At 49.0% G+C, this 27,812-nt stretch overlaps 2 protein-coding genes across 3 annotated transcripts in view; one reads left to right on the top strand and one right to left on the bottom strand.

Annotated features, from left to right (window-relative positions):
- DHX32 (DEAH-box helicase 32 (putative)) overlaps positions 1–27,812 on the top strand; it is a 63,682-nt gene that overhangs the window by 20,700 nt on the left and 15,170 nt on the right. For both annotated transcript variants that reach the window (XM_066239926.1, XM_066239928.1), the window contains exon 4: positions 25,445–25,817. In XM_066239926.1, coding sequence (XP_066096023.1) covers positions 25,445–25,817 — 373 coding nt within the window. The remainder of the gene's footprint in view (positions 1–25,444; positions 25,818–27,812) is intronic.
- The window catches only part of BCCIP (BRCA2 and CDKN1A interacting protein), a 33,525-nt gene continuing 27,619 nt past the window's right edge, over positions 21,907–27,812 (bottom strand). The window contains exon 8 of the mRNA XM_066239933.1: positions 21,907–22,145. Within this exon, the coding sequence (XP_066096030.1) occupies positions 22,107–22,145 (39 nt within the window). The 3' untranslated portion in view covers positions 21,907–22,106. The remainder of the gene's footprint in view (positions 22,146–27,812) is intronic.

Genomic DNA, 27,812 nt, shown 5'->3' with positions numbered 1-27,812 from the left:
AGTGTGGTAGAGCACAGAGGAGTGTGGCAGTACAGCACAGCAGTACAGTATAGTACAGTGTGGTAGAGCACAGAGGAGTGTGGCAGTACAGCACAGCAGTACAGTATAGTACAGTATAGTACACTGTGGTAGAGCACAGAGGAGTGTGGCAGTACAGCACAGCAGTACAGTATAGTACAGTGTGGTAGAGCACAGAGGAGTGTGGCAGTACAGCACAGCAGTACAGTACAGTATAGTACAGTGTGGTAGAGCACAGAGGAGTGTGGCAGTACAGCACAGCAGTACAGTATAGTACAGTGTGGTACAGCACAGAGGAGTGTGGCAGTACAGCACAGCAGTACAGTACAGTATAGTACAGTGTGGTACAGCACAAAGGAGTGTGGCGGTAGAGCACAGAGGACTGTGGCAGTACAGTACAGCACAGCAGTACAGTACAGTTTAGTGTGGTACAGCACAGAGGACTGTGGCAGTACAGTACAGCACAGCAGTACAGTACAGTACAGTGTGGTAGAGCACAGAGGAGTGTGGCAGTACAGCACAGCAGTCCAGTATAGTACAGTGTGGTACAGCACAGAGGAGTGTGGCAGTACAGCACAGCAGTACAGTACAGTATAGTACAGTGTGGTAGAGCACAGAGGAGTGTGGCAGTACAGCACAGCAGTACAGTACAGTATAGTACAGTGTGGTAGAGCACAGAGGAGTGTGGCAGTACAGCACAGCAGTACAGTACAGTACAGTACAGTGTGGTAGAGCACAGAGGAGTGTGGCAGTACAGTATAGCAGTACAGTATAGTACAGTGTGGTAGAGCACAGAGGAGTGTGGCAGTACAGCACAGCAGTACAGTATAGTATAGTACAGTGTGGTACAGCACAGAGGAGTGTGGCAGTACAGCACAGCAGTACAGTACAGTACAGTACAGTGTGGTAGAGCACAGAGGAGTGTGGCAGTACAGCACAGCAGTACAGTGTAGTGTACAGTGTGGTAGAGCACAGAGGAGTGTGGCAGTACAGCACAGCAGTACAGTACAGTATAGTACAGTGTGGTAGAGCACAGAGGAGTGTGGCAGTACAGCACAGCAGTACAGTACAGTATAGTACAGTGTGGTAGAGCACAGAGGAGTGTGGCAGTACAGCACAGCAGTACAGTACAGTATAGTACAGTGTGGTAGAGCACAGAGGAGTGTGGCAGTACAGCACAGCAGTACAGTACAGTATAGTGTACAGTGTGGTAGAGCACAGAGGAGTGTGGCAGTACAGCAGTACAGTACAGTACAGTATAGTACAGTGTGGTAGAGCACAGAGGAGTGTGGCAGTACAGCACAGCAGTACAGTACAGTACAGTACAGTATAGTACAGTGTGGTAGAGCACAGAGGAGTGTGGCAGTACAGCACAGCAGTACAGTACAGTACAGTATAGTACAGTGTGGTAGAGCACAGAGGAGTATGGCAGTACAGTAGTACAGTACAGTATAGTACAGTGTGGTACAGCACAGAGGAGTGTGGCAGTACAGCACAGCAGTACAGTATAATACAGTGTGGTAGAGCACAGAGGAGTGTGGCAGTACAGTACAGCACAGCAGTACAGTATAGTACAGTATAGTACAGTGTGGTAGAGCACAGAGTGTGGCAGTACAGCAGTACAGTATAATACAGTGTGGTAGAGCACAGAGGAGTGTGGCAGTACAGCAGTAGAGTATAGTACAGTATAGTACAGTGTGGTAGAGCACAGAGGAGTGTGGCAGTACAGCACAGCAGTACAGTATAGTACAGTGTGGTAGAGCACAGAGGAGTGTGGCAGTACAGCACAGCAGTACAGTATAGTACAGTGTGGTAGAGCACAGAGGAGTGTGGCAGTACAACACAGCAGTACAGTATAGTACAGTGTGGTAGAGCACATAGGAGTGTGGCAGTACAGCACAGCAGTACAGTATAGTACAGTGTGGTACAGCACAGGAGTGTGGCAGTACAGCACAGCAGTACAGTACAGTATAGTACAGTGTGGTAGAGCACAGAGGAGTGTGGCAGTACAGCACAGCAGTACAGTACAGTATAGTACAGTGTGGTACAGCACAGAGGAGTGTGGCAGTACAGCACAGCAGTACAGTACAGTATAGTACAGTGTGGTACAGCACAGAGGAGTGTGGCAGTACAGCACAGCAGTACAGTACAGTATAGTACAGTGTGGTACAGCACAGAGGAGTGTGGCAGTACAGCAGTACAGTACAGTACAGTATAGTACAGTGTGGTACAGCACAGAGGAGTGTGGCAGCACAGCACAGCAGTACAGTACAGTATAGTACAGTGTGGTAGAGCACAGAGGAGTGTGGCAGTACAGCACAGCAGTACAGTACAGTATAGTACAGTGTGGTACAGCACAGAGGAGTGTGGCAGTACAGCACAGCAGTACAGTACAGTATAGTACAGTGTGGTACAGCACAGAGGAGTGTGGCAGTACAGCACAGCAGTACAGTACAGTATAGTACAGTGTGGTAGAGCACAGAGTAGTGTGGCAGTACAGCACAGCAGTACAGTACAGTATAGTACAGTGTGGTAGAGCACAGAGGAGTGTGGCAGTACAGCACAGCAGTACAGTATAGTACAGTATAGTATAGTGTGGTAGAGCACAGAGGAGTGTGGCAGTACAGCACAGCAGTACAGTACAGTACAGTATAGTATAGTGTGGTAGAGCACAGAGGAGTATGGCAGTACAGCACAGCAGTACAGTACAGTATAGTACAGTGTGGTACAGCACAGAGGAGTGTGGCAGTACAGCACAGCAGTACAGTACAGTATAGTACAGTGTGGTACAGCACAGAGGAGTGTGGCAGTACAGCAGTACAGTATAGTACAGTATAGTACAGTGTGGTAGAGCACAGAGTGTGGCAGTACAGCAGTACAGTATAATACAGTGTGGTAGAGCACAGAGGAGTGTGGCAGTACAGCAGTAGAGTATAGTACAGTATAGTACAGTGTGGTAGAGCACAGAGGAGTGTGGCAGTACAGCACAGCAGTACAGTATAGTACAGTGTGGTAGAGCACAGAGGAGTGTGGCAGTACAGCACAGCAGTACAGTATAGTACAGTGTGGTAGAGCACAGAGGAGTGTGGCAGTACAGCACAGCAGTACAGTATAGTACAGTGTGGTAGAGCACATAGGAGTGTGGCAGTACAGCACAGCAGTACAGTATAGTACAGTGTGGTACAGCACAAGGAGTGTGGCAGTACAGTAGTACAGTACAGTATAGTACAGTGTGGTAGAGCACAGAGGAGTGTGGCAGTACAGTACAGCAGTACAGTACAGTATAGTACAGTGTGGTAGAGCTCAGAGGAGTGTGGCAGTACAGCACAGCAGTACAGTACAGTATAGTACAGTGTGGTACAGCACAGAGGAGTGTGGCAGTACAGCACAGCAGTACAGTACAGTATAGTACAGTGTGGTACAGCACAGAGGAGTGTGGCAGTACAGCAGTACAGTACAGTACAGTATAGTACAGTGTGGTACAGCACAGAGGAGTGTGGCAGTACAGCACAGCAGTACAGTACAGTACAGTACAGTGTGGTAGAGCACAGAGGAGTGTGGCAGTACAGCACAGCAGTACAGTACAGTACAGTACAGTGTGGTAGAGCACAGAGGAGTGTGGCAGTACAGCACAGCAGTACAGTACAGTACAGTGTGGTAGAGCACAGAGGAGTGTGGCAGTACAGCACAGCAGTACAGTATAGTATAGTACAGTGTGGTACAGCACAGAGGAGTGTGGCAGTACAGCACAGCAGTACAGTACAGTACAGTACAGTGTGGTAGAGCACAGAGGAGTGTGGCAGTACAGCACAGCAGTACAGTGTAGTGTACAGTGTGGTAGAGCACAGAGGAGTGTGGCAGTACAGTACAGCAGTACAGTACAGTATAGTACAGTGTGGTAGAGCACAGAGGAGTGTGGCAGTACAGCACAGCAGTACAGTACAGTATAGTACAGTGTGGTAGAGCACAGAGGAGTGTGGCAGTACAGCACAGCAGTACAGTACAGTATAGTACAGTGTGGTAGAGCACAGAGGAGTGTGGCAGTACAGCACAGCAGTACAGTACAGTATAGTGTACAGTGTGGTAGAGCACAGAGGAGTGTGGCAGTACAGCAGTACAGTACAGTACAGTATAGTACAGTGTGGTACAGCACAGAGGAGTGTGGCAGTACAGCACAGCAGTACAGTACAGTATAGTACAGTGTGGTAGAGCACAGAGGAGTGTGGCAGTACAGCACAGCAGTACAGTACAGTACAGTATAGTACAGTGTGGTAGAGCACAGAGGAGTGTGGCAGTACAGTAGTACAGTACAGTATAGTACAGTGTGGTACAGCACAGAGGAGTGTGGCAGTACAGCACAGCAGTACAGTACAGTATAGTACAGTGTGGTACAGCACAGAGGAGTGTGGCAGTACAGCAGTACAGTATAGTACAGTATAGTACAGTGTGGTAGAGCACAGAGTGTGGCAGTACAGCAGTACAGTATAATACAGTGTGGTAGAGCACAGAGGAGTGTGGCAGTACAGCAGTAGAGTATAGTACAGTATAGTACAGTGTGGTAGAGCACAGAGGAGTGTGGCAGTACAGCACAGCAGTACAGTATAGTACAGTGTGGTAGAGCACAGAGGAGTGTGGCAGTACAGCACAGCAGTACAGTATAGTACAGTGTGGTAGAGCACAGAGGAGTGTGGCAGTACAACACAGCAATACAGTATAGTACAGTGTGGTAGAGCACATAGGAGTGTGGCAGTACAGCACAGCAGTACAGTATAGTACAGTGTGGTACAGCACAGGAGTGTGGCAGTACAGCACAGCAGTACAGTACAGTATAGTACAGTGTGGTAGAGCACAGAGGAGTGTGGCAGTACAGTACAGCAGTACAGTACAGTATAGTACAGTGTGGTACAGCACAGAGGAGTGTGGCAGTACAGCACAGCAGTACAGTACAGTATAGTACAGTGTGGTAGAGCACAGAGGAGTGTGGCAGTACAGCACAGCAGTACAGTACAGTATAGTACAGTGTGGTACAGCACAGAGGAGTGTGGCAGTACAGCAGTACAGTACAGTACAGTATAGTACAGTGTGGTACAGCACAGAGGAGTGTGGCAGTACAGCACAGCACAGCAGTACAGTATAGTACAGTGTGGTAGAGCACAGAGGAGTGTGGCAGTACAGCACAGCAGTACAGTACAGTACAGTACAGTGTGGTAGAGCACAGAGGAGTGTGGCAGTACAGCACAGCAGTACAGTATAGTACAGTACAGTGTGGTAGAGCACAGAGGAGTGTGGCAGTACAGCACAGCAGTACAGTACAGTACAGTACAGTACAGTGTGGTAGAGCACAGAGGAGTGTGGCAGTACAGCACAGCAGTACAGTATAGTATAGTACAGTGTGGTACAGCACAGAGGAGTGTGGCAGTACAGCACAGCAGTACAGTACAGTACAGTACAGTGTGGTAGAGCACAGAGGAGTGTGGCAGTACAGCACAGCAGTACAGTACAGTATAGTACAGTGTGGTAGAGCACAGAGGAGTGTGGCAGTACAGCACAGCAGTACAGTATAGTACAGTGTGGTAGAGCACAGAGGAATGTGGCAGTACAGCACAGCAGTACAGTACGGTATAGTACAGTGTGGTAGAGCACAGAGGAGTGTGGCAGTACAGCACAGCAGTACAGTACAGTATAGTGTACAGTGTGGTAGAGCACAGAGGAGTGTGGCAGTACAGCAGTACAGTACAGTACAGTATAGTATAGTGTGGTAGAGCACAGAGGAGTATGGCAGTACAGCACAGCAGTACAGTACAGTATAGTACAGTGTGGTACAGCACAGAGGAGTGTGGCAGTACAGCACAGCAGTACAGTACAGTATAGTACAGTGTGGTACAGCACAGAGGAGTGTGGCAGTACAGCAGTACAGTATAGTACAGTATAGTACAGTGTGGTAGAGCACAGAGTGTGGCAGTACAGTATAGTACAGTGTGGTAGAGCACAGAGGAGTGTGGCAGTACAGCAGTACAGTACAGTATAGTACAGTGTGGTAGAGCACAGAGGAGTGTGGCAGTACAGTACAGCAGTACAGTATAGTACAGTGTGGTAGAGCACAGAGGAGTGTGGCAGTACAGCACAGCAGTACAGTATAGTACAGTGTGGTAGAGCACATAGGAGTGTGGCAGTACAGCACAGCAGTACAGTATAGTACAGTGTGGTACAGCACAGGAGTGTGGCAGTACAGCACAGCAGTACAGTACAGTATAGTACAGTGTGGTAGAGCACAGAGGAGTGTGGCAGTACAGCACAGCAGTACAGTACAGTATAGTACAGTGTGGTACAGCACAGAGGAGTGTGGCAGTACAGCACAGCAGTACAGTACAGTATAGTACAGTGTGGTAGAGCACAGAGGAGTGTGGCAGTACAGCACAGCAGTACAGTACAGTATAGTACAGTGTGGTACAGCACAGAGGAGTGTGGCAGTACAGCACAGCACAGCAGTACAGTATAGTACAGTGTGGTAGAGCACAGAGGAGTGTGGCAGTACAGCAGTACAGTACAGTACAGTATAGTACAGTGTGGTAGAGCACAGAGGAGTGTTGCAGTACAGCACAGCAGTACAGTATAGTATAGTACAGTGTGGTAGAGCACAGAGGAGTGTGGCAGTACAGCACAGCAGTACAGTATAGTACAGTGTGGTAGAGCACAGAGGAGTGTGGCAGTACAGCACAGCAGTACAGTACAGTGTGGTAGAGCACAGAGGAGTGTGGCAGTACAGCACAGCAGTACAGTACAGTATAGTACAGTGTGGTAGAGCACAGAGGAGTGTGGCAGTACAGCAGTACAGTATAGTACAGTATAGTACAGTGTGGTAGAGCACAGAGGAGTGTGGCAGTACAGCACAGCAGTACAGTACAGTATAGTGTACAGTGTGGTAGAGCACAGAGGAGTGTGGCAGTACAGCAGTACAGTACAGTACAGTATAGTATAGTGTGGTAGAGCACAGAGGAGTATGGCAGTACAGCACAGCAGTACAGTACAGTATAGTACAGTGTGGTACAGCACAGAGGAGTGTGGCAGTACAGCACAGCAGTACAGTACAGTATAGTACAGTGTGGTACAGCACAGAGGAGTGTGGCAGTACAGCAGTACAGTATAGTACAGTATAGTACAGTGTGGTAGAGCACAGAGTGTGGCAGTACAGCAGTACAGTATAGTACAGTGTGGTAGAGCACAGAGGAGTGTGGCAGTACAGCAGTACAGTATAGTACAGTATAGTACAGTGTGGTAGAGCACAGAGGAGTGTGGCAGTACAGCACAGCAGTACAGTATAGTACAGTGTGGTAGAGCACATAGGAGTGTGGCAGTACAGTACAGCAGTACAGTATAGTACAGTGTGGTAGAGCACAGAGGAGTGTGGCAGTACAGCACAGCAGTACAGTATAGTACAGTGTGGTAGAGCACAAGGAGTATGGCAGTACAGTAGTACAGTACAGTATAGTACAGTGTGGTAGAGCACAGAGGAGTGTGGCAGTACAGCACAGCAGTACAGTACAGTATAGTACAGTGTGGTACAGCACAGAGGAGTGTGGCAGTACAGCACAGCAGTACAGTACAGTATAGTACAGTGTGGTAGAGCACAGAGGAGTGTGGCAGTACAGCACAGCAGTACAGTACAGTATAGTACAGTGTGGTACAGCACAGAGGAGTGTGGCAGTACAGTATAGTACAGTGTGGTAGAGCACAGAGGAGTGTGGCAGTACAGCAGTACAGTACAGTATAGTACAGTGTGGTAGAGCACAGAGGAGTGTGGCAGTACAGCACAGCAGTACAGTATAGTATAGTACAGTGTGGTAGAGCACAGAGGAGTGTGGCAGTACAGCACAGCAGTACAGTATAGTACAGTGTGGTAGAGCACAGAGGAGTGTGGCAGTACAGCACAGCAGTACAGTACAGTGTGGTAGAGCACAGAGGAGTGTGGCAGTACAGCAGTACAGTACAGTACAGTATAGTACAGTGTGGTAGAGCACAGAGGAGTGTTGCAGTACAGCACAGCAGTACAGTATAGTATAGTACAGTGTGGTAGAGCACAGAGGAGTGTGGCAGTACAGCACAGCAGTACAGTATAGTACAGTGTGGTAGAGCACAGAGGAGTGTGGCAGTACAGCACAGCAGTACAGTACAGTGTGGTAGAGCACAGAGGAGTGTGGCAGTACAGCACAGCAGTACAGTACAGTATAGTACAGTGTGGTAGAGCACAGAGGAGTGTGGCAGTACAGCAGTACAGTACAGTATAGTACAGTGTGGTACAGCACAGAGGAGTGTGGCAGTACAGTACAGCAGTACAGTATAGTACAGTGTGGTACAGCACAGAGGAGTGTGGCAGTACAGTACAGTACAGTATAGTACAGTGTGGTACAGCACAGAGGAGTGTGGCAGTACAGCACAGCAGTACAGTATAGTACAGTGTGGTACAGCACAGAGGAGTGTGGCAGTACAGTACAGCAGTACAGTATAGTACAGTGTGGTAGAGCACAGAGGAGTGTGGCAGTACAGCACAGCAGTACAGTACAGTATAGTACAGTGTGGTACAGCACAGAGGAGTGTGGCAGTACAGCAGTACAGTACAGTATAGTACAGTGTGGTACAGCACAGAGGAGTGTGGCAGTACAGCACAGCAGTACAGTACAGTATAGTACAGTGTGGTAGAGCACAGAGGAGTGTGGCAGTACAGCACAGCAGTACAGTACAGTATAGTACAGTGTGGTACAGCACAGAGGAGTGTGGCAGTACAGCACAGCAGTACAGTACAGTATAGTACAGTGTGGTACAGCACAGAGGAGTGTGGCAGTACAGCACAGCAGTACAGTACAGTATAGTACAGTGTGGTAGAGCACAGAGGAGTGTGGCAGTACAGCACAGCAGTACAGTACAGTATAGTACAGTGTGGTAGAGCACAGAGGAGTGTGGCAGTACAGCACAGCAGTACAGTATAGTACAGTGTGGTAGAGCACAGAGGAGTGTGGCAGTACAGCACAGCAGTACAGTATAGTACAGTATAGTACAGTGTGGTAGAGCACAGAGGAGTGTGGCAGTACAGCACAGCAGTACAGTATAGTACAGTGTGGTAGAGCACAGAGTGTGGCAGTACAGCACAGCAGTACAGTATAGTACAGTGTGGTACAGCACAGAGGAGTGTGGCAGTACAGCACAGCAGTACAGTACAGTATAGTACAGTGTGGTAGAGCACAGAGGAGTGTGGCAGTACAGCACAGCAGTACAGTACAGTACAGTACAGTGTGGTAGAGCACAGAGGAGTGTGGCAGTACAGCACAGCAGTACAGTACAGTACAGTACAGTATAGTACAGTGTGGTAGAGCACAGAGGAGTGTGGCAGTACAGCACAGCAGTACAGTACAGTACAGTACAGTACAGTGTGGTAGAGCACAGAGGAGTGTGGCAGTACAGCACAGCAGTACAGTATAGTATAGTACAGTGTGGTACAGCACAGAGGAGTGTGGCAGTACAGCACAGCAGTACAGTACAGTACAGTACAGTGTGGTAGAGCACAGAGGAGTGTGGCAGTACAGTATAGCAGTACAGTATAGTACAGTGTGGTAGAGCACAAGGAGTGTGGCAGTACAGCACAGCAGTACAGTACAGTATAGTACAGTGTGGTAGAGCACAGAGGAGTGTGGCAGTACAGCACAGCAGTACAGTATAGTACAGTGTGGTAGAGCACAGAGGAGTGTGGCAGTACAGCACAGCAGTACAGTACAGTATAGTACAGTGTGGTAGAGCACAGAGGAGTGTGGCAGTACAGCACAGCAGTACAGTACAGTATAGTGTGTGTGGTAGAGCACAGAGGAGTGTGGCAGTACAGCAGTACAGTACAGTACCGTATAGTATAGTGTGGTAGAGCACAGAGGAGTATGGCAGTACAGCACAGCAGTACAGTACAGTATAGTACAGTGTGGTACAGCACAGAGGAGTGTGGCAGTACAGCACAGCAGTACAGTACAGTATAGTACAGTGTGGTACAGCACAGAGGAGTGTGGCAGTACAGCAGTACAGTATAGTACAGTATAGTACAGTGTGGTAGAGCACAGAGTGTGGCAGTACAGCAGTACAGTATAGTACAGTGTGGTAGAGCACAGAGGAGTGTGGCAGTACAGCAGTACAGTATAGTACAGTATAGTACAGTGTGGTAGAGCACAGAGGAGTGTGGCAGTACAACACAGCAGTACAGTATAGTACAGTGTGGTAGAGCACATAGGAGTGTGGCAGTACAGCACAGCAGTACAGTATAGTACAGTGTGGTACAGCACAGGAGTGTGGCAGTACAGCACAGCAGTACAGTACAGTATAGTACAGTGTGGTAGAGCACAGAGGAGTGTGGCAGTACAGCACAGCAGTACAGTACAGTATAGTACAGTGTGGTACAGCACAGAGGAGTGTGGCAGTACAGCACAGCAGTACAGTACAGTATAGTACAGTGTGGTACAGCACAGAGGAGTGTGGCAGTACAGCACAGCAGTACAGTACAGTATAGTACAGTGTGGTACAGCACAGAGGAGTGTGGCAGTACAGCACAGCAGTACAGTATAGTACAGTGTGGTAGAGCACAGAGGAGTGTGGCAGTACAGCACAGCAGTACAGTATAGTACAGTGTGGTACAGCACAGAGGAGTGTGGCAGTACAGTACAGTACAGTATAGTACAGTGTGGTACAGCACAGAGGAGTGTGGCAGTACAGCACAGCAGTACAGTATAGTACAGTGTGGTACAGCACAGAGGAGTGTGGCAGTACAGCAGTACAGTACAGTACAGTATAGTACAGTGTGGTAGAGCACAGAGGAGTGTGGCAGTACAGCACAGCAGTACAGTACAGTATAGTACAGTGTGGTACAGCACAGAGGAGTGTGGCAGTACAGCAGTACAGTACAGTACAGTATAGTACAGTGTGGTACAGCACAGAGGAGTGTGGCAGTACAGCACAGCAGTACAGTACAGTATAGTACAGTGTGGTAGAGCACAGAGGAGTGTGGCAGTACAGCACAGCAGTACAGTACAGTATAGTACAGTGTGGTACAGCACAGAGGAGTGTGGCAGTACAGCACAGCAGTACAGTACAGTATAGTACAGTGTGGTACAGCACAGAGGAGTGTGGCAGTACAGCACAGCAGTACAGTACAGTATAGTACAGTGTGGTAGAGCACAGAGGAGTGTGGCAGTACAGCACAGCAGTACAGTACAGTATAGTACAGTGTGGTAGAGCACAGAGGAGTGTGGCAGTACAGCACAGCAGTACAGTATAGTACAGTGTGGTAGAGCACAGAGGAGTGTGGCAGTACAGCACAGCAGTACAGTACAGTACAGTATAGTACAGTGTGGTAGAGCACAGAGGAGTGTGGCAGTACAGCACAGCAGTACAGTATAGTACAGTGTGGTAGAGCACAGAGGAGTGTGGCAGTACAGCACAGCAGTACAGTACAGTATAGTACAGTGTGGTAGAGCACAGAGGAGTGTGGCAGTACAGCACAGCAGTACAGTATAGTACAGTGTGGTACAGCACAGAGGAGTGTGGCAGTACACCACAGCAGTACAGTACAGTATAGTACAGTGTGGTACAGCACAAAGGAGTGTGGCGGTAGAGCACAGAGGACTGTGGCAGTACAGTACAGCACAGCAGTACAGTACAGTTTAGTGTGGTACAGCACAGAGGACTGTGGCAGTACAGTACAGCACAGCAGTACAGTACAGTACAGTGTGGTAGAGCACAGAGGAGTGTGGCAGTACAGCACAGCAGTACAGTATAGTGTACAGTGTGGTAGAGCACAGAGGAGTGTGGCAGTACAGCAGTACAGTATAGTACAGTATAGTACAGTGTGGTACAGCACAGAGGAGTGTGGCAGTACAGCACAGCAGTACAGTATAGTACAGTGTGGTACAGCACAGAGGAGTGTGGCAGTACAGCAGTACAGTACAGTACAGTATAGTACAGTGTGGTACAGCACAGAGGAGTGTGGCAGTACAGCACAGCAGTACAGTATAGTACAGTGTGGTAGAGCACAGAGGAGTGTGGCAGTATAGCAGTACAGTACAGTATAGTACAGTGTGGTAGAGCACAGAGGAGTGTGGCAGTACAGCACAGCAGTACAGTACAGTATAGTACAGTGTGGTACAGCACAGAGGAGTGTGGCAGTACAGCAGTACAGTACAGTACAGTATAGTACAGTGTGGTACAGCACAGAGGAGTGTGGCAGCACAGCACAGCAGTACAGTACAGTATAGTACAGTGTGGTAGAGCACAGAGGAGTGTGGCAGTACAGCACAGCAGTACAGTACAGTATAGTACAGTGTGGTACAGCACAGAGGAGTGTGGCAGTACAGCACAGCAGTACAGTACAGTATAGTACAGTGTGGTACAGCACAGAGGAGTGTGGCAGTACAGCACAGCAGTACAGTACAGTATAGTACAGTGTGGTAGAGCACAGAGTAGTGTGGCAGTACAGCACAGCAGTACAGTACAGTATAGTACAGTGTGGTAGAGCACATAGGAGTGTGGCAGTACAGCACAGCAGTACAGTATAGTACAGTGTGGTAGAGCACAGAGGAGTGTGGCAGTACAGCACAGCAGTACAGTATAGTACAGTATAGTACAGTGTGGTAGAGCACAGAGGAGTGTGGCAGTACAGCACAGCAGTACAGTATAGTACAGTGTGGTACAGCACAGAGTGTGGCAGTACAGCACAGCAGTACAGTATAGTACAGTGTGGTACAGCACAGAGGAGTGTGGCAGTACAGCACAGCAGTACAGTACAGTATAGTACAGTGTGGTAGAGCACAGAGGAGTGTGGCAGTACAGCACAGCAGTACAGTACAGTATAGTACAGTGTGGTACAGCACAGAGGAGTGTGGCAGTACAGTACAGCACAGCAGTACAGTATAGTACAGTGTGGTACAGCACAGAGTGTGGCAGTACAGCACAGCAGTACAGTATAGTACAGTGTGGTACAGCACAGAGGAGTGTGGCAGTACAGCACAGCAGTACAGTACAGTATAGTACAGTGTGGTAGAGCACAGAGGAGTGTGGCAGTACAGCACAGCAGTACAGTACAGTATAGTACAGTGTGGTACAGCACAGAGGAGTGTGGCAGTACAGTACAGCAGTACAGTATAGTACAGTGTGGTAGAGCACAGAGGAGTGTGGCAGTACAGCACAGCAGTACAGTATAGTACAGTGTGGTACAGCACAGAGGAGTGTGGCAGTACAGTACAGTACAGTATAGTACAGTGTGGTACAGCACAGAGGAGTGTGGCAGTACAGCACAGCAGTACAGTATAGTACAGTGTGGTAGAGCACAGAGGAGTGTGGCAGTACAGTACAGTACAGTACAGTATAGTACAGTGTGGTAGAGCACAGAGGAGTGTGGCAGTACAGCACAGCAGTACAGTACAGTATAGTACAGTGTGGTACAGCACAGAGGAGTGTGGCAGTACAGCAGTACAGTACAGTACAGTATAGTACAGTGTGGTACAGCACAGAGGAGTGTGGCAGCACAGCACAGCAGTACAGTACAGTATAGTACAGTGTGGTACAGCACAGAGGAGTGTGGCAGTACAGCACAGCAGTACAGTACAGTATAGTACAGTGTGGTAGAGCACAGAGGAGTGTGGCAGTACAGCACTGCAGTACAGTACAGTATAGTACAGTGTGGTACAGCACAGAGGAGTGTGGCAGTACAGCACAGCAGTACAGTACAGTATAGTACAGTGTGGTAGAGCACAGAGTAGTGTGGCAGTACAGCACAGCAGTACAGTACAGTATAGTACAGTGTGGTAGAGCACAGAGGAGTGTGGCAGTACAGCACAGCAGTACAGTATAGTACAGTGTGGTAGAGCACAGAGGAGTGTGGCAGTACAGCACAGCAGTACAGTATAGTACAGTGTGGTAGAGCACAGAGGAGTGTGGCAGTACAGCACAGCAGTACAGTATAGTACAGTGTGGTAGAGCACAGAGGAGTGTGGCAGTACAGCACAGCAGTACAGTACAGTATAGTACAGTGTGGTAGAGCACAGAGGAGTGTGGCAGTACAGCACAGCAGTACAGTATAGTACAGTGTGGTACAGCACAGAGGAGTGTGGCAGTACAGCACAGCAGTACAGTACAGTATAGTACAGTGTGGTACAGCACAAAGGAGTGTGGCGGTAGAGCACAGAGGACTGTGGCAGTACAGTACAGCACAGCAGTACATTACAGTTTAGTGTGGTACAGCACAGAGGACTGTGGCAGTACAGTACAGCACAGCAGTACAGTACAGTACAGTGTGGTAGAGCACAGAGGAGTGTGGCAGTACAGCACAGCAGTACAGTATAGTGTACAGTGTGGTAGAGCACAGAGGAGTGTGGCAGTACAGCAGTACAGTATAGTACAGTATAGTACAGTGTGGTAGAGCACAGAGGAGTGTGGCAGTACAGCACAGCAGTACAGTACAGTATAGTACAGTGTGGTACAGCACAGAGTGTGGCAGTACAGCACAGCAGTACAGTATAGTACAGTGTGGTACAGCACAGAGGAGTGTGGCAGTACAGCACAGCAGTACAGTACAGTACAGTACAGTGTGGTAGAGCACAGAGGAGTGTGGCAGTACAGCACAGCAGTACAGTACAGTACAGTACAGTGTGGTAGAGCACAGAGGAGTGTGGCAGTACAGCACAGCAGTACAGTATAGTACAGTACAGTGTGGTAGAGCACAGAGGAGTGTGGCAGTACAGCACAGCAGTACAGTACAGTACAGTACAGTGTGGTAGAGCACAGAGGAGTGTGGCAGTACAGCACAGCAGTACAGTATAGTATAGTACAGTGTGGTACAGCACAGAGGAGTGTGGCAGTACAGCACAGCAGTACAGTACAGTACAGTACAGTGTGGTAGAGCACAGAGGAGTGTGGCAGTACAGCACAGCAGTACAGTACAGTATAGTACAGTGTGGTAGAGCACAGAGGAGTGTGGCAGTACAGCACAGCAGTACAGTATAGTACAGTGTGGTACAGCACAGAGGAGTGTGGCAGCACAGCACAGCAGTACAGTACAGTATAGTACAGTGTGGTAGAGCACAGAGGAGTGTGGCAGTACAGCACAGCAGTACAGTACAGTACAGTATAGTATAGTGTGGTAGAGCACAGAGGAGTATGGCAGTACAGCACAGCAGTACAGTACAGTATAGTACAGTGTGGTACAGCACAGAGGAGTGTGGCAGTACAGCACAGCAGTACAGTACAGTATAGTACAGTGTGGTACAGCACAGAGGAGTGTGGCAGTACAGCAGTACAGTATAGTACAGTATAGTACAGTGTGGTAGAGCACAGAGTGTGGCAGTACAGCAGTACAGTATAGTACAGTGTGGTAGAGCACAGAGGAGTGTGGCAGTACAGCAGTACAGTATAGTACAGTATAGTACAGTGTGGTAGAGCACAGAGGAGCGTGGCAGTACAGCACAGCAGTACAGTATAGTACAGTGTGGTAGAGCACAGAGGAGTGTGGCAGTACAACACAGCAGTACAGTATAGTACAGTGTGGTAGAGCACATAGGAGTGTGGCAGTACAGCACAGCAGTACAGTATAGTACAGTGTGGTACAGCACAGGAGTGTGGCAGTACAGCACAGCAGTACAGTACAGTATAGTACACTGTGGTAGAGCACAGAGGAGTGTGGCAGTACAGCACAGCAGTACAGTACAGTATAGTACAGTGTGGTACAGCACAGAGGAGTGTGGCAGTACAGCACAGCAGTACAGTACAGTATAGTACAGTGTGGTAGAGCACAGAGGAGTGTGGCAGTACAGCAGTACAGTACAGTATAGTACAGTGTGGTACAGCACAGAGGAGTGTAGCAGTACAGTATAGTACAGTGTGGTAGAGCACAGAGGAGTGTGGCAGTACAGTACAGCAGTACAGTACAGTATAGTACAGTGTGGTACAGCACAGAGGAGTGTGGCAGTACAGCACAGCAGTACAGTATAGTACAGTACAGTGTGGTAGAGCACAGAGGAGTGTGGCAGTACAGCACAGCAGTACAGTATAGTATAGTACAGTGTGGTACAGCACAGAGGAGTGTGGCAGTACAGCACAGCAGTACAGTACAGTACAGTACAGTGTGGTAGAGCACAGAGGAGTGTGGCAGTACAGCACAGCAGTACAGTATAGTGTACAGTGTGGTAGAGCACAGAGGAGTGTGGTAGTACAGCACAGCAGTACAGTACAGTATAGTACAGTGTGGTAGAGCACAGAGGAGTGTGGCAGTACAGCACAGCAGTACAGTATAGTACAGTGTGGTAGAGCACAGAGGATTGTGGCAGTACAGCACAGCAGTACAGTACAGTATAGTACAGTGTGGTAGAGCACAGAGGAGTGTGGCAGTACAGCACAGCAGTACAGTACAGTATAGTGTACAGTGTGGTAGAGCACAGAGGAGTGTGGCAGTACAGCAGTACAGTACAGTACAGTATAGTACAGTGTGGTACAGCACAGAGGAGTGTGGCAGTACAGCACAGCAGTACAGTACAGTATAGTACAGTGTGGTAGAGCACAGAGGAGTGTGGCAGTACAGCACAGCAGTACAGTACAGTACAGTATAGTACAGTGTGGTAGAGCACAGAGGAGTATGGCAGTACAGTAGTACAGTACAGTATAGTACAGTGTGGTACAGCACAGAGGAGTGTGGCAGTACAGCACAGCAGTACAGTACAGTATAGTACAGTGTGGTACAGCACAGAGGAGTGTGGCAGTACAGCAGTACAGTATAGTACAGTATAGTACAGTGTGGTAGAGCACAGAGTGTGGCAGTACAGCAGTACAGTATAGTACAGTGTGGTAGAGCACAGAGGAGTGTGGCAGTACAGCAGTACAGTACAGTATAGTACAGTGTGGTAGAGCACAGAGGAGTGTGGCAGTACAGCACAGCAGTACAGTATAGTACAGTGTGGTAGAGCACAGAGGAGTGTGGCAGTACAACACAGCAGTACAGTATAGTACAGTGTGGTAGAGCACATAGGAGTGTGGCAGTACAGCACAGCAGTACAGTATAGTACAGTGTGGTACAGCACAGGAGTGTGGCAGTACAGCACAGCAGTACAGTACAGTATAGTACAGTGTGGTAGAGCACAGAGGAGTGTGGCAGTACAGCACAGCAGTACAGTACAGTATAGTACAGTGTGGTACAGCACAGAGGAGTGTGGCAGTACAGCACAGCAGTACAGTACAGTATAGTACAGTGTGGTAGAGCACAGAGGAGTGTGGCAGTACAGCACAGCAGTACAGTACAGTATAGTACAGTGTGGTAGAGCACAGAGGAGTGTGGCAGTACAGTACAGCACAGCAGTACAGTATAGTACAGTGTGGTAGAGCACAGAGGAGTGTGGCAGTACAGTACAGCAGTACAGTATAGTACAGTGTGGTAGAGCACAGAGGAGTGTGGCAGTACAGTAGTACAGTACAGTATAGTACAGTGTGGTAGAGCACAGAGGAGTGTGGCAGTACAGCACAGCAGTACAGTACAGTATAGTACAGTGTGGTAGAGCACAGAGGAGTGTGGCAGTACAGCACAGCAGTACAGTATAGTACAGTGTGGTAGAGCACAGAGGAGTGTGGCAGTACAGCACAGCAGTACAGTACAGTGTGGTAGAGCACAGAGGAGTGTGGCAGTACAGCACAGCAGTACAGTACAGTATAGTACAGTGTGGTAGAGCACAGAGGAGTGTGGCAGTACAGCAGTACAGTACAGTATAGTACAGTGTGGTACAGCACAGAGGAGTGTGGCAGTACAGCACAGCAGTACAGTATAGTACAGTGTGGTACAGCACAGAGGAGTGTGGCAGTACAGCAGTACAGTACAGTACAGTATAGTACAGTGTGGTACAGCACAGAGGAGTGTGGCAGTACAACACAGCAGTACAGTATAGTACAGTGTGGTACAGCACAGAGGAGTGTGGCAGTATAGCAGTACAGTACAGTACAGTATAGTACAGTGTGGTAGAGCACAGAGGAGTGTGGCAGTACAGTACAGCGGTACAGTATAGTACAGTGTGGTAGAGCACAGAGGAGTGTGGCAGTACAGCAGTACAGTACAGTACAGTATAGTACAGTGTGGTACAGCACAGAGGAGTGTGGCAGCACAGCACAGCAGTACAGTACAGTATAGTACAGTGTGGTACAGCACAGAGGAGTGTGGCAGTACAGCACAGCAGTACAGTACAGTATAGTACAGTGTGGTACAGCACAGAGGAGTGTGGCAGTACAGCACAGCAGTACAGTACAGTATAGTACAGTGTGGTACAGCACAGAGGAGTGTGGCAGTACAGCACAGCAGTACAGTACAGTATAGTACAGTGTGGTAGAGCACAGAGGAGTGTGGCAGTACAGCACAGCAGTACAGTACAGTATAGTACAGTGTGGTAGAGCACAGAGGAGTGTGGCAGTACAGCACAGCAGTACAGTATAGTACAGTGTGGTAGAGCACATAGGAGTGTGGCAGTACAGCACAGCAGTACAGTATAGTACAGTGTGGTACAGCACAGGAGTGTGGCAGTACAGTACAGCAGTACAGTACAGTATAGTACAGTGTGGTAGAGCACAGAGGAGTGTGGCAGTACAGCACAGCAGTACAGTACAGTATAGTACAGTGTGGTACAGCACAGAGGAGTGTGGCAGTACAGCACAGCAGTACAGTACAGTATAGTACAGTGTGGTAGAGCACAGAGGAGTGTGGCAGTACAGCACAGCAGTACAGTACAGTATAGTACAGTGTGGTAGAGCACAGAGGAGTGTGGCAGTACAGTACAGCACAGCAGTACAGTATAGTACAGTGTGGTAGAGCACAGAGGAGTGTGGCAGTACAGTACAGCAGTACAGTATAGTACAGTGTGGTAGAGCACAGAGGAGTGTGGCAGTACAGTAGTACAGTACAGTATAGTACAGTGTGGTAGAGCACAGAGGAGTGTTGCAGTACAGCACAGCAGTACAGTACAGTATAGTACAGTGTGGTAGAGCACAGAGGAGTGTGGCAGTACAGCACAGCAGTACAGTATAGTACAGTGTGGTAGAGCACAAAGGAGTGTGGCAGTACAGCACAGCAGTACAGTACAGTATAGTGTGTGTGGTAGAGCACAGAGGAGTGTGGCAGTACAGCACAGCAGTACAGTACAGTATAGTACAGTGTGGTAGAGCACAGAGGAGTGTGGCAGTACAGCAGTACAGTACAGTATAGTACAGTGTGGTACAGCACAGAGGAGTGTGGCAGTACAGCACAGCAGTACAGTATAGTACAGTGTGGTACAGCACAGAGGAGTGTGGCAGTACAGTACAGCAGTACAGTATAGTACAGTGTGGTACAGCACAGAGGAGTGTGGCAGTACAGCACAGCAGTACAGTATAGTACAGTGTGGTACAGCACAGAGGAGTGTGGCAGTACAGTACAGTACAGTACAGTATAGTACAGTGTGGTAGAGCACAGAGGAGTGTGGCAGTACAGTACAGCGGTACAGTATAGTACAGTGTGGTAGAGCACAGAGGAGTGTGGCAGTACAGTAGTACAGTACAGTATAGTACAGTGTGGTACAGCACAGAGGAGTGTGGCAGTACAGCACAGCAGTACAGTACAGTATAGTACAGTGTGGTAGAGCACAGAGGAGTGTGGCAGTACAGCACAGCAGTACAGTACAGTATAGTACAGTGTGGTACAGCACAGAGGAGTGTGGCAGTACAGCACAGCAGTACAGTACAGTATAGTACAGTGTGGTACAGCACAGAGGAGTGTGGCAGTACAGCACAGCAGTACAGTACAGTATAGTACAGTGTGGTAGAGCACAGAGTAGTGTGGCAGTACAGCACAGCAGTACAGTACAGTATAGTACAGTGTGGTAGAGCACAGAGGAGTGTGGCAGTACAGCACAGCAGTACAGTATAGTACAGTGTGGTAGAGCACAGAGGAGTGTGGCACTACAGCACAGCAGTACAGTACAGTACAGTATAGTACAGTGTGGTAGAGCACAGAGGAGTGTGGCAGTACAGCACAGCAGTACAGTATAGTACAGTGTGGTAGAGCACAGAGGAGTGTGGCAGTACAGCACAGCAGTACAGTACAGTATAGTACAGTGTGGTAGAGCACAGAGGAGTGTGGCAGTACAGCACAGCAGTACAGTATAGTACAGTGTGGTAGAGCACAGAGGAGTGTGGCAGTACAGCACAGCAGTACAGTACAGTATAGTACAGTGTGGTAGAGCACAGAGGAGTGTGGCAGTACAGCAGTACAGTACAGTACAGTATAGTACAGTGTGGTAGAGCACAGAGGAGTGTGGCAGTACAGCACAGCACAGCAGTACAGTATAGTACAGTGTGGTACAGCACAGAGGAGTGTGGCAGTACAGCACAGCAGTACAGTACAGTATAGTACAGTGTGGTAGAGCACAGAGGAGTGTGGCAGTACAGCAGTACAGTATAGTACAGTATAGTACAGTGTGGTAGAGCACAGAGGAGTGTGGCAGTACAGCATAGCAGTACAGTACAGTATAGTACAGTGTGGTAGAGCACAGAGGAGTGTGGCAGTACAGCACAGCAGTACAGTACAGTATAGTACAGTGTGGTAGAGCACAGAGGAGTGTGGCAGTACAGCACAGCAGTACAGTACAGTACAGTATAGTACAGTGTGGTACAGCACAGAGGAGTGTGGCAGTACAGCAGTACAGTACAGTACAGTATAGTACAGTGTGGTAGAGCACAGAGGAGTGTGGCAGTACAGCACAGCAGTACAGTATAGTACAGTGTGGTACAGCACAGAGGAGTGTGGCAGTACAGCACAGCAGTACAGTACAGTATAGTACAGTGTGGTACAGCACAAAGGAGTGTGGCGGTAGAGCACAGAGGACTGTGGCAGTACAGTACAGCACAGCAGTACAGTACAGTTTAGTGTGGTACAGCACAGAGGAGTGTGGCAGTACAGTACAGCACAGCAGTACAGTACAGTATAGTGTGTTACAGCACAGAGGAGTGTGGCAGTACAGTACAGCACAGCACAGCAGTACAGTAGAGCGGGATAGAGCACAGAGGAGCATAGCAGTACAGCACAGCACAGCAGTGCAGTACAGTGTGGTAGAGCACAGAGGAGCATGGCAGTACAATATAGCATAGTGTAGTACAGTATAGTATAGTATAATATAGCATAGTGTAGTACAGTATAGTATAGTATAGTATAGTATAATATAGCAATGTGTAGTACAGTGTAGTATAGTATAGCATAGCATAGCAGTATAGTATAGTACAACTAGACTTTGGAAACCTAATGAAAGGACTCTTGGAAGTAGTCAATTTTAAGATGAAATATTGCAGTGATTTTATCTTAATATGGATCACACTCACACATAATATTTTAGGACGCACAGAGATAAATAATTTGAGAGAACTCGAATGTTTTTTCAGAGCAGGTTAAAGACACGTCTCACCTTTAAACATCTACTATGTGTTGGGACTTAACTTTCACAAGATGGTTCTATGGTGAACCACTCCCCCCCCCACCCCAAACACACACACACGCGCGCGCGCACACACATGCACATTCAGTCCTGTGCCAAAGGAAGGACTACTGTTTATGCTGAAATTGTTTTATTCTTATCTGCATGTAGAGTTCTTTTCTTGCTGAAGAAAATGGCTCCAGGTGCAGCGGGCCGCGGGCGGGTGAGGGCACCGGGCGCAGGGGGGCCGCGGGCGGGTGAGGGGCCGTGGGCGGGTGACAGCACCGGGCGCAGGGGGGCCGCAGGCGGGTGAGGGGCCGTGGGCGGGTGACAGCACCAGGTGCAGCGGGGCCGCGGGCGGGTGACAGCACCAGGCGCAGTGGGGCCGCGGGCGGGTGCACCTTGAGGGGTGGATGGAAGTTAGAGTTCTTGGCCACTGAAGGCTCTGTGTCCTTCTTGCCTTTGCTGGATGCCCGGCCTTCTCCTTGTCTTCTTATCTTCCCTTTATAGTTACTCTTGTTGCTGGGACAATGTCCTTTCTTTTTCCTCTGACATCCCCCCAGCTAGTGCAGGGTCAGCAGATACTCTGCTGTGTGACTAACAGGGTTTGAGTTGCAGCAAAGAAGCCACGTAACCCTATGAAGAAAGAAAGGAGTCCCTTATTTTTCTCCTGGAATTCTGTGCTCTGAAGAGGAGGCGCTGGCTGGAGAGGGAATGTCTCGGCCGCCCACTCGCTTGTAGCCGTGCATAGATCCCCTGACCTCTCTGTGCTGGGCCTTCCTTGTCTCTAAACGGGTGATCAGTACCGGCCCACAGGACCGTTGTGAGGACTAAGTGAGCAAGTATGTGTGACTGACGTGTGTGTTAGCTACTTTTATATACAAGGTAAACTGGAACCCAGTCCTTTTCCTGGAGATGCGGACTAGCCCTCAGTGACTAGGGCTAGAAACAAGAGGACTCAAGGTTGACTGTTGGTTATAGAAGGCGTTGTTCTATATTTGATACTGTCTTTTTCATTTTCTCTGTAACCCCTTCTACTAGGCACATAGCAGGCACTTATTAGATCTAACCTTTATGCCTAAAACCTTTCTTTGATGCTATGTATAACAATTAAGTTCTTCTTTAAACTGATTTTTGGCCTTTTTTGAAACAGTGGATATCTGACCGTTATAAACCTAAAAGTCTTTCTGAACTAGATATCAAGACATCTTGTAGAAGTAACGCAAAGATTTCAAATACAGACCCTCTAGAACACAGATTTTGAAAGAAGTACACAAATGTTCATTTATATTCAAATTCAATATATCTAGTTTTAGAAGACATTAATAAAACATTTTTATATTTTATATTCTTACAGAGATTTAGTGTTAGGAATTTAAATTTTAAACTGCATTTCCTGAAACTTGGATAATGGATCTGTTTTTTAAATAGTTATCGGTAATAGCACTTTTTAAAACACTGTACACACAACCACAGTGACGTAAAGGTAGGAATAGATCTCTGTGGTATGTGGAAGTCAGTGAGTTTTAGACTGAGCCTTAGTGTTCCCCTAGTATTTTATAACCATCTGCAAGGCCATTCTTGCATGCTGGGTCTAGCAGAGTTTTAGCTAAGGCAACATCTCCGTTTTTAATTAAGCCCAGATATATTGACATGACACACATGCCTTCTCCACCTTTCTTCCTATAAGCGAACGTTTAATCCTACAAGACCAGCGCTTGTGTGAGTTTTGCTGAGGTGTTAATGGAGATTTAATCTCTAACGCTAAAGAAGTACCACAGGTTAAAATAATGTTATTTTAGACAAGAGGCAGTAGTAACTTATCTCATTAGATCACACTAATTAACATCAGCAAAAGATGGTCTAAAAGCCACAGTTCGGGTGCATTGCTATTTGCATCTTGCACAAAGTATTGATATAATACTGTTGTCTTCAATATGTGTTGTTTTACGTTTGAGAAGAGGAGTCATCAGCAGTTTGTCACAGCCCATTGATGAGACACAGGAAGGGGACAAGTATGAGTAGAAAGTCAGTGAGCAGATGACCTGGTCTCACTGAGCCAGATGGGAGGACACAGCCTGTGTAACTGGACGATGGCGTTAGATGCGACGGATACTCAGGCTTCAGTCCCGACTCCCCCTGGCTCTGGCTCTGGCTCTGACCCAGGCAGGGTGCCTAACCTCTCTGATCCCGTGTTCTCACCCATAAGTGTGGGCAGGAATGTCCACCTCGGAGAGTGACCCTAAAGGTTAAATGAGAAATGGCACGACACAGTGCCTGGCACACACTGGCACTTAGAAAGTTTTGTTTCCTCTCTTTCTTTCCTGAGCGGGGTTAGCTGAGGGCTGTTTCAAGGCCTCCATGGCCGTCTCCAGGTTCGATGACTTGCCAGGAGGACCCAGGGGATTCAGTGTGGCTTACTCACAGCTCAGATGTAGTGCAGAGAAAGCACACAGGCGAAGTCTGCAGAGGGGAGTGTGCGTGGGGGTTGAGTCCACGGGGAACCACGCAGCTTCCCTGAGCCTCTCCCCCCCCTGCACCGCCCCAGTGGAGACACACAGGCCACACCGATCCCCACCCCCAGGCAGGAGACGTGGTCTTGCGCCAAGCGCTGCCCAGCGGAGAACTAATGACAGACTCCGTGCCCAGGGTATCTGCTGGCGGCTGGTCACAGGCCCCTCTGCCTACTATGTACACTCCAGGTGGCCAGAGGGAAAGCCAGGGAGACCCCACTGTCTGTACAAAGAGTAAGGCCACGGGCCACTCAGCTCTGCGGTGGTGGGAGCCCTAAATCTGAGTTCCCCAACGTCGGCCCAGGGCCCGCCCTGCGAGTGGGCCTGCCATGCACAAGGACAAACAACTACCTTAAGTGGCCAGAAAACTCACAGATGAGTTTCTTCAAGGAGTAATCTACGAACACACATAAGAAGTATCAGAGCCCTGGCCGGTTTGCTCAGTGGTAGAGCGTCGGCCTGGCGTGCAGGAGTCCCAGGTTCGATTCCCAGCCAGGGCACACAGGAGAAGTCCCAGCAACCAAGGTTGTGGGTAAGATCCCCGGGCGGGGCACACACGAGAAGGAACCAGTGAATGCACAACTAAGTGGAACAATAAGTCAGTGCTTCTCTCTCTTCCTCAAAAATCAATGGAAAAAAATTATTTAATTATTCCACTTATGAAAGAGAGGGGAAAACATTTATCTGACAAGGGTATTTTGCGATACTACTTTATTGTTTTAAAAGATCAGAGCAGAGGCCCTGGCCGGTTGGCTCAGTGGTAGAGTGTCGGCCTGGCGTGCAGGAGTCCCAGGTTCAATTCCTGGCTAGGGCACACAGGAGAAGTGCCCATCTGCTTCTCCACCCCTCCCCCCTCTCCTTCCTCTCTGTCTCTCTCTTCCTCTCCCGCAGCCGAGGCTCCATTGGAGCAAAGTTGGCCCGGGTGCTGAGGATGGCTCTGTGGCCTCTGCCTCAGGCGCTAGAATGGCTCTGGTCGCAACAGAGCGATGCCCCGGATGGGCAGAGCATCGCCCTCTGGTGGGCATGCCAGGTGGATCCCCGTCAGGCACATGTGGGAGTCTGTCTGACTGCCTCCCCGTTTCCAACTTCAGAAAAAATACAAAAAAAAAAAAAAAAAGATCAGAGCAGAAGTTAAACTCTTATTAATACCTGTAAAAAACATTTAGGGCAGAGATCTCTGACCTAGGGTTCAGAGATGGTGTCTAGGGGTCTGTGGATGTATATAAACTGTTTAAAATTTGCTTCTGTGTATTTTGCCATTTTGAAGATCTGTAAATTTTATCAACTTAAAGGAATCTTGACTCCAAGAAAGACCGTGAGCTCCAGAGTAGGCGAGAGGGAGAGGGAAGGCATGTGTCTGTCCTTGGGAGTCCTCTGTGTGGTCTCTGCTGAGTGCTCTAACGCAGTGCCGCTGCTTTGAAGGTACTGCACCGACGACATGCTGCAGAGGGAGATGATGTCCAACCCCTTCCTGGGCAGCTACGGGGCCGTCATCTTGGACGATGTGCAGGAGAGGACCATCGCCACGGACGTGCTGCTCGGCCTCCTGAAGGACGTGCTGCTGGCCCGGCCGGAGCTGAAGCTCGTCATCCACGCCTGCCCGCTGCTGGTCAGCAGGCTGCGCGCCTACTACGGGAGCGTGCCAGTGGTCGAGGTCAGGAAGCAGCGCCCCGTGCAGGTCGTGCACCTCAGCGGGGCTCAGGAGGAGGCTCTGGAGACCGTTTTACGCCTTGTCTTTGAAATCCACCGCTCCGGGGAGAAGGGTGACATTGCCGTCTTCCTGGCCTGTGACCAAGTACGTAAGTAATACCCCACCCTGAGAGTGGGAAGGTGACCTGTTGGAACCGTTTCAACCTTGTTTGCAGCGTTTAGTGACCAACACACAGGTGTCGGTTTGCTGACAGACGGTCAGTATTTGGTGCCCCCACACCTCAGCGTTTGAACCTTGGGAGAAACGGAGACCGGTCCACACAACCTGAGCTGAAGAGGGAGGCTGGCAGCCACATGCTGCTCTGAAACAGAATGGAGGCAGCGCCACCTGCATCAGGGACACGAGCTCCAGGGCTGAGTCCCCACCAGCTCAGGCTGGTGGGCCGCCCGGGCCAAGCGGGCACCGTCATGCTTGCTGTGATGTCTCAGTTGACATGTCGCAACCTTGGCTGCATCCCTTATGAGCAGGAGCATTTGTGGGACGTGAGGAATACAACCTAAGTACATGGCATGAAGCTAATAAACAAAAGCCCCACAGATGTCCCCACAACAGCCAGGGCCCTGTTAGGCAGGGAAAACATTGACGGCACCCCAGAGCCACCTCCTGACCCTGGGGCTCCTTTCCTTGAAGAAATGAAGGACAAAAATCTTAAGTTGGATTCTTGAAAATGTCTTTTCACAAGAACAGTCGGGAATGGACCCACGCCCGTCGCTGTTGTGTAGGCAAGGTGCCGCTTGCGGACGCCTTGCTTTTCATTGTGGCTGCACTGGCCATCTTCTCTCTCTGCTGCTCTGACTCTAACGCCCAGAACCTGTGGAATCAGACCTTTCACCTTAGACACACTTCCTGGTCTTTCCCTCCTGCCCATCCTCTCACTCAGGGAGCCTAAGTCCTCGTTTTTAGCCCACAACCCAAACAAGTGGTCATTCCAGAGACTGAGCAAAACCCGAAAGGAAACTGTTCGGTGTCGGCTGGGCCACCCGCTGAGCCAAGACCAGCACCTCAGCTCTGCTGGAGGCTTTGCTAGGTGTTGTTCTGCTTCACAGATACTGTCTTGTGTGCAGAGTATGAAGGACGACTGATCCTCCTAGCCCAGAACGTTCGACAGTTTTCTCACAACTTAAGATTTTTTTCTCTTTCCATAAAGACAGTAATTTAGGGTTTCAAATACATGATAAAGATAGCATATTGGTCAGCTTTCTGTGTACAGGTGGGACAGTTTCCTGAGTAGCAACTCTTCTACCTACTACAGGACTGTTGTCGTGTTGCATGATTCAAGACATTCCAGAAAGCCCTAAGGAAAGTCATAAAATGATAGAGGAGACAGGAGAAGAATTTATGACAACTCGAGGTTGTCGGAGCCAGAGGAAGGGGAGACGGCGTAATCAGAAGGCTAAAACCCTGAAAGCCAGAATCGCTAGGTGAAAAGCAAGATGTTTCTTTCTAGGGGAAAAAGTATAATTTCGATAGATGAGCAGTCGTCTTTTAAGGTAAAGCGAAAATTCCAAAAACTATTTCTGAAACATAAATCTTGTAACAGAATTGGAGTAGTGGATGGTCTTAGGCTATTTGATTCTCTTAAGTTTAACATGAGGTATAATTAATGGCATAGAGACTTTCAAATTGTCGGATTTGAGCAGATACATTTTTACCCTGGCTGGTAGGAGATGATAAAATCTCAGGGCTTAGAAAGTTAGGTGGTCTCCGCAAAGTTGGACTGGAAAGGCATTTCCTATTGAGAGATCATCAGTCTTGCAGTCTTAAAACCCTGAAAGTGCCGGTCCAGTGGAGGCTACCTGTGGGTTTCCAGTTCTGCGCCCCCGGGACTGAGGAAGCATCCGCCCAGCAGGTGCTGTGACAGGCCTGTCTGGGGGAGTGTCCTCCCCACCCCAAACTCACAGGGACCTCCGGCTTCAGCACACCTTCTGTGGGGACCAGCCCTGTCCTCTCAACTTGGCTCTCAAGCGCACAGCGGTCACCTGGTTCTCTTTTCTGCATCCACCCCTGGACAAGCTGAACTCAGCTGAGTGTCCGGACGGAACTGTCAGTCTCTTTCACCACGAGTGTCAGGATTACCAT

Source organism: Saccopteryx bilineata, chromosome 7, assembly GCF_036850765.1.
Source record: "Saccopteryx bilineata isolate mSacBil1 chromosome 7, mSacBil1_pri_phased_curated, whole genome shotgun sequence".
NCBI lineage: Eukaryota > Metazoa > Chordata > Mammalia > Chiroptera > Emballonuridae > Saccopteryx > Saccopteryx bilineata.
The sequence above is the reverse complement of the archived record's forward strand: the minus strand, read 5'-3'. Positions and strand labels throughout refer to the sequence as shown.